Below are 6979 nucleotides of genomic sequence, written 5' to 3'. Positions count from 1 at the left end.
TCTCGTGAACCTGTGGCATTAGAGGACGATGATGATATGGATGACATGAAGGCACGACTGGAAGCCCTTAGAAGTTGATCTAATTTCACACACATCCTATGTCTTTATAGTTCTTATTTTACCCCATACTTTTCTCATTTGCAAAAGAAACTTTGAAGTTATCAGTTGTTTTAAAATAAATTTTCTTATATTCATCCCCTCATGGAAATTTGTCTTTAGGGTTTATTCCCAGGAACAACTTAAATAAAATAATCCAGGCATAAGCTGCATTAAAGCGCTGCAAAGTGATCTCTTGGGGTCAAGTTTCTTTTCTCACTCAAGGGGGAAAAAACCGCAAGGCTTGAATCAGGGTTCTCTTGCTAATAGTTCAATGCTCTATCCACTCAATCATCTCATGCCCACAATTCAATAATATATTCTTTAAAATAAACAATGGAATTCAATTTTATTTTTTGAGATTTTTCTTGGTATAGACCAATTTCTAATTTTTTGGGAGTGGGGAGGGGGGGGGGGTGTTTGCTTTTTTAAAAAAATTTTCAACCAAAGATTATGTCCATCTTATAAATTTGGGTAAATACATTTTATACAGTTTACAAGACAAGATACACAGTTTCTTTTGCAAATGATTGTAGAAATGCCAATTGTATCAACACTCGGGGATAATTATATTATTTACTTTGATAATCTATTTGATTAATATGGAATTTTTTGAAAATTCCTTTTTTAATGGATGATTTCTCCAGTGTTTGAGAAGTGAAGTTCTGAAGTGGGATCATTTGGTTTTGCCAGGGTTCAACCTGGAGTCTTTTTGCTGGTAAAGTGGCCATCAGAAAGGAGCTTAAGGGAAATGATCTTTTCTCCTAAGACAACAAATTAAAAATAATTTATCTATATGATTCTGAAAACGGCTTTTGGTCGTCATTGAAATATCTTTGATAATATTTAGACGTACAACTGTTACAACTTTTTAATGTATTTTTTCCTGAAACGGTTTTATTTGGATAACTTGAAGTGTTGCCCAGACCTAGAAGAGGAAACGAAGCTTGTTTTATTTCTTTTTCCCTCTTCAATACAATGACATGTAGTGCAACTATGAGGCAAAAAAGGCACAACAACTTCAAAGACAGGAATGGATTTGGGGAATGATTTTTAAAAAAACATATTTTGTCTCTGTTTTATCTCATTTTTCTCTGCTGAACAACATTGTTCAAGTAATTGATTAATACGTCCTTATTTCTTTGTTTTGTTTTGTTTTCGGTACCTTTTTTAGATTATCATTCTCTTCTGCAGGACCTATGTTTTAGCTTCGTAATTTTGGTTTATCAACACCCTGTGCACTGTACATAGATTGGTAGTTCTCGATGATGTTTTTTTTCTTTGATTTTGAAAAAATATCCTTTTCAGGATATATCAGATATGATCTGATTGAGGTTTGAAACAAAGAATCTATGAGCCTGAAATAATGTATCATCCACAGACTTTGTGTGTTGTCATGGGTCATTTACAACTAAATCAGCTTAAAGCTTTGTTCTACAATTTCTTTTTTTTTTTTTAATAGGTTTTTTTTTGCATGTAGAAAGTGTGTTTGTGGTTTGATTGTTTGTTTGTTTGTTTGGTTTTTTTTTTTTTTTTTTGGGGGGGGGTCTTTTTTTCTGAAGTTTGACCCAGTAACAACTGGCCTCATAAATCATTCATCAGGTTCATACTACATCCAAAAACATAGAATTTGTTGTTGATATTGAAATCATTGCAACTTGATCATGTTTTCATTTAATTATTGTAACGATTGTTGTTCGTATTACACAGTCTATATAGACGCATTTCACAAACCAAAATAGAAATGTTAAATAAATTGAATTCTTAAACTTACAATTTTTTTACATATTGTTCCATAATTTCTCTGTTGTGGAATGGAATAGGAGGTAAACTATTAAGATTAGGGTTGACGCAAAGAATTTAAAGGCCTCATAATATGTCATGATCTCGTTCAATTTCACATCGGGTGTAGGGTCCTCCATTGGTTCTTGCTATCTTCTCTATCCATTTATATGTGTCCTTTCCATGTGGATTTAGTTCTGTGTTCAGGAATGATATCACTGGGTGGGGATCCTGACTTCCCATAGTGGGCAGGGAGGTACATACTGTGTCTTCTATACCCTTATATCTGTTTTCCAACATGCTTTCTGCCTTTGTCTTGGAATGAGATTACTTGGTTTTTTCCTGGCCCTGGTCGGAGTCCTGGCTGGGAGGGAAACAGTCAAATGCATAGTTATGGTTTTGGGAAATGATATTTTTTTCCTTGTAAATCATCTCTCTGTTATGTATTATTATTTTTATTTTTAATGTATAATGTAAGCATTTGAGTGTGTTCCTCTTTGTTGGATTTTGTGCTTGTGTCTGGATGAGACTTGTAGGTGATTTCAAACTAAGTACATTGGTGGTATGCTCTTGGAATCTACATCTACATCTGATCCCTATTTGTTCCCAGTTCCCCTTTGTCTTACTTTTTCTTGGGTGCTTTAATTGTAATTCTAGAACTTTTTACTATCCCATTTTCTTCCTTTTTACTGGCGCTGATATAACCTAAATGTGTTGCAAGCGCCGTAAAACCCTTAAAAACAAACAAAAACAGGAATGATATCATCTAGGCCTTACTTGGAGTATTGCTTGGGGGAAGATAATCAGGTAGAAATATCTTTTGTGAGAAATGGTATATTTTTCCTTATAAATCATCCCTTTTTAGTCGTATATATTTTTTACTTATTGATTTTCCCTCTTGGTATTTCGATGAGACTTTTAAACTCAGTCAAACTAGACACACGGATGGTTGCTCTTGGATCTAGTTTTGCGTTCTGAGCTTTCCCCTTTTCTTGTTTGTGAATGCAAATCTATTATCTTTAAATTATTTCTTTATCTTACTCTAATCTTTTTGAAGCGCATACTTAATCTCCAAGACATCAATCTTTTATTAATTTTTGTTGCTGTTGTCATGGTTATTCATAGATATCAACTCTTTTTTATTTACATGATCGTTTTGTCTTGTTTTCAGTTAAAAGTTATTCATAAGTCTCCAAAGTGAATTGTTCATTATTTCAAGCTTTAAATAAAAGTAAATTGTCTGTCAAAATGTTCCTTCATAATATTTCCTTCAAAGAGCAAAATATTATTGCTAATTTACATCAAGTAACATGCAATAAATATTTTATTTGTGATGGGGTAGAAGTAAACCCCAAGTGAGATTCAATATTTCATCAAATACTAGCTCTATCTTGCAAAGTCAAGCTAATAGAAAGAGAGCTGAAAATAAACAAAGGAAATGTGTTTGCTCTATAGCAAGATATCATATGAAAAGAACTTCTTTTTTATTCGTCTTACAATCAATTATTTTATTAGTTAAGATTTGCATGAGTGAATGAATCAATGAAAATTTCTATTGTAAATTATTGTATCTGCCATATATATATCGATGTTTTTCTGTAAATACAAAACATTCATTGTGATATAATTAGAAAAAACTCGTTACTAATTCATTGATCAGTCAAGTTGTGTACCATGACATGGGAATATTCAAGCCTAGAAATGTTAAATGTTTAACATTAGTTGTAAGTGGAATGATTAGTTTTGGAAGCATGTCATGTCATGCTTGCAAGCAGCCAAACAACATATCTAAGGATCAGATTGTTCTTCTGATCATTCGTACAACAAACATCAGAGCTGCCAAGTATACCAAAAAGAATGAATTTATAAATAAATAAAATCTGAATCTACTGATAAATGTATAATTGATGGTATCAGATTTTTCTTTTTGAAAAAAATCTTTTTGGGCCAAATATTTTGGTTCAGCGTGTAGTCACAAGGAATTTGGTGATAATGGGATTTTAATTTTGTCCACATGTGCGTTTTCGGGTCGATTACACTAAATCTATTTGGAGTATTTTTCAATTAAGCATTTATTGAAGAAAAAATATGTTCTTTGCAATTCAGATTATTTTTATGTACAGGTTTGTACCAAGTGATTATATTTGAAGACGGTATTAGAAAAATGGCCCATGCCAAATGTTCAATTTTTTAATGTCATGTCCCAAAGAAGTCATCAATATTAAAGTTTTGCAAAAGAAATTATTGCATAATCTTAGAAAGGAAATGTTGAAATCTTTTAAGGCTTCAAAATAGTTGGGTTTTTTTCAAAGTTGATAAAAATAGTTTGTTTTTTTCAAAGTTGATAACATATGACAATTATGTGTCCTCAACTGCAGTCTTCACTTCGTTCATGAAGACAGCAGGGAATTTTACTTATGTAGTGGATAAAAATTAGTACATTTTTACTGATCAGTATGTGATTATTTCATGACATTAATATGTTGCTATTATATATACAGTTGTACTAAGTGAATTAAATTGTTTATTCACCTGAATTTTCTTCCTTCCTTCTTTTTAAAAAAATTGAGTCGGGGGACCCTCCATTGTGAGTTAGAGAGGTCCTCATGCAATTTATGCCCGATTTTCCCCCATCCTGGTTGCTGTCTCTCTTTGACCAGGGGCAGTCAAAGGTTACGTATCTTTTTGGAGTTTTTTCCCCTTGTAAATCATTGCTTTATTATTTTATTCTTCTTTATTCAAGTAATTCGATACTGTGTAATAATTTGAGCATGCCTGCTTTTGCCTTGCACCTTGGCGGAACTTTTAGGTAGACTCATATTGGACACATGGATAGGATGCTTTTTTTTTTTTTTGGGTACGTTTAATGGGACTACTTGTACTCTCCTATCCCCCATAACATGTCATCTCTTTCTCTGTGGCTTTCTGTTTTTTTTGTTTTTAAATGAGGTGACTTGGTTTTGTTCAGGCCCTGGCTGTAAACCTCTCTGAGAGGGAAATAGTCTAAATTTTAATGAGTTTAGAGATCTGGTATTATTTCCTCAGTAATTGGAGCAATATACTTGTGAAAGGAACTATCTTGATGACTCTGTTAGAATCCCATGCTCATGAGTAGATTTCAGTAGTGATCTACTTTATTCCTTTCTGTCTTCCTTCTTCTTTGACGCCTGTCACCCAACTTAAATCTGTCTATTTATGGCTTGTGTTGGCTTCCTTTTTTAAAGCGCCGAAACCCTAAAAGTGTTGCAAGTGCCAATAAACTTTGAAAGAAAAAAAAAAGATGAAACACTGGGAGGGGTCTTTTGACCTTCCATTGTGGACAGGAGGTCACTTGCTGTGTCTTCTATCCCCTTATTTCTGTTTTCTGAGTTGCTTTCTATCTGTCTTGGAAAGGGAATACATACTTGATTTTATCGTGACCGTGGCCAGAATCCTTGGCTGGGTGGGGTCTTTGACCTCCCATGGTGGGCAGGACTGTCTACACCTGTTTTCCGAGTTGCTTTCTGTCTTTGTCTTGGAATGGGATTACTTACGTTTTATCCTAGCCCTGGTCGGAATCCTTGATTGAGAGGGAAACAGTCAAATGTTATTTACTATTATTTAATTTTTTGCTTTAGATATATAATTGTAAACATTTGAGTGTATTCCTCTTAGTGGGATCCTGTGCTTGTGCCTGGATGAAACTTTTAGGTGATTTCAAACTAAGTGCACTGATAGTATGTTTTTGGAATCTACATCTATTCCCAATTTGTCTTACTTTTCCTCATATGCTTTCAATTCCAAATCTACACCTTTTTGACTATCCCATTTTCTTCCTTTTTACTGGCGCTGAAATGACCTTAATGTGTCGCAAGCGCCGTAAAACCCTTAAAAATAAAACAGATGGTATTCTCTTTGCAACTACTTCTGCACCTTATTTGAATCAATTCCCCTTTGGTGCTTTAATTGTAATTCTATAATTTTTGACTATCCCATTTTCTTCATTTTTACTGACATGACCTAAATGTGTCGCAAGAGCCGTAAAACCCTTAAAAAAACAAAACAAAAACATATGATAAAACAACTAGTTCTTGGATCTACTTCATTGTTTGAACAACTCTCCTTAACTTAGAAATGCATCCCCTAGAACTAGTACCTCCTGGCAAAGTAGGTTTGAGCTCTAGATATCCTCTCAACGTTCTCATGTCAGTGTTACAGTGTGTAATGACCCAACTAACTGCATAGCTCTATTTTCTGAGATGGTGTTTGGCATGTGACTAATATACGAGTACATTTACATTTATCAAACTAATCATTGAACTACCCAGGGCAGCAGAAAAGGTTGATGGATCTGTGATTGACAAATACATACGTGGAAGCATTGTCTAGACAAAGAACATTACACGTCAATTACCTAATACTAATGGTACAAAATCACTTGAAGTTCAACCTGTTTTAGCTGCTTGAAATAGACGAAACTTGCTTGCTGTTCAAGGAATAAAACACATACTCAACTCTTAAATCTGCGCTTACTCGTTAAAAATACGTGAAAATAAAAATTTCAAAGTACTTAACGAACAAATAGTTTATAGAATATGCTGATTAATTCAACAATGGTATGAAAAATAAAGTTATGACAAGAGGGGAAATAACTTTGGAATCCAACTCTTGTTTGTTGAACCTGTGAATTCAACTAAAATGTGTTACTTCTCACCTTTTACCACTCCCTGGAGCATAGGGCAGCAATGAAGGATCTTCAAGTGTCTGCCACAAGCCAGTCATCGCAAATAAAATAAGTTAGTGGCAAAACTTACTTCTCAGAGACATTGTTCATGCGTTGTTGTCTTAGACATGGACTCCTTGGACAGTATGAGATAAAGGAGAATATTCTAAAAATACTTTGAACCTTGTGATATTCTCAACCCACCGTGTCACAAGCTGCTGATAGAGATTTCAGGATGGTACCCCACATCTCGCTTCTCTCAAAACCTGTTCCATTGTGTCTTTATGATTTTTAAGCTGGCCTCCTTAGATGTCAAGGCAGCAACTCGAGTCATACCTCATTTGTTTTAAAGAAGTCATTTCAAAAGCTTAAGCATCAAACAAAACAAAATCATAGAGA

At 33.9% G+C, this 6979-nt stretch overlaps 1 protein-coding gene across 2 annotated transcripts in view; it reads left to right on the top strand.

Moving 5' to 3' along the window:
* LOC144966617 (charged multivesicular body protein 3-like) overlaps nucleotides 1-4415 on the top strand; it is a 23906-nt gene extending 19491 nt beyond the window's left edge. The window contains exons 6-7 of one of the 2 annotated variants that reach the window (XR_013644248.1): nucleotides 1-2100; nucleotides 2649-4415. The exon at nucleotides 1-2100 is cut by the window's left edge and continues 74 nt beyond it. Coding sequence is in view for 1 of the 2 variants with exons in the window: in XM_078903361.1 (XP_078759487.1) it covers nucleotides 1-78 (78 nt within the window). In the remaining variant the exon portion in view is untranslated. The other variant, XM_078903361.1, reaches the window with a different exon arrangement.
* Nucleotides 4416-6979: the final 2564 nt, after the last annotated feature.

Source organism: Berghia stephanieae, chromosome 2 (genome assembly GCF_034508935.2).
Source record: "Berghia stephanieae isolate SIO BIC M18660-M18661 chromosome 2, UCSD_Bste_1.3, whole genome shotgun sequence".
Classification (NCBI taxonomy): domain Eukaryota; kingdom Metazoa; phylum Mollusca; class Gastropoda; order Nudibranchia; family Aeolidiidae; genus Berghia; species Berghia stephanieae.
This window is presented reverse-complemented; position numbering and strand designations above follow the sequence as displayed.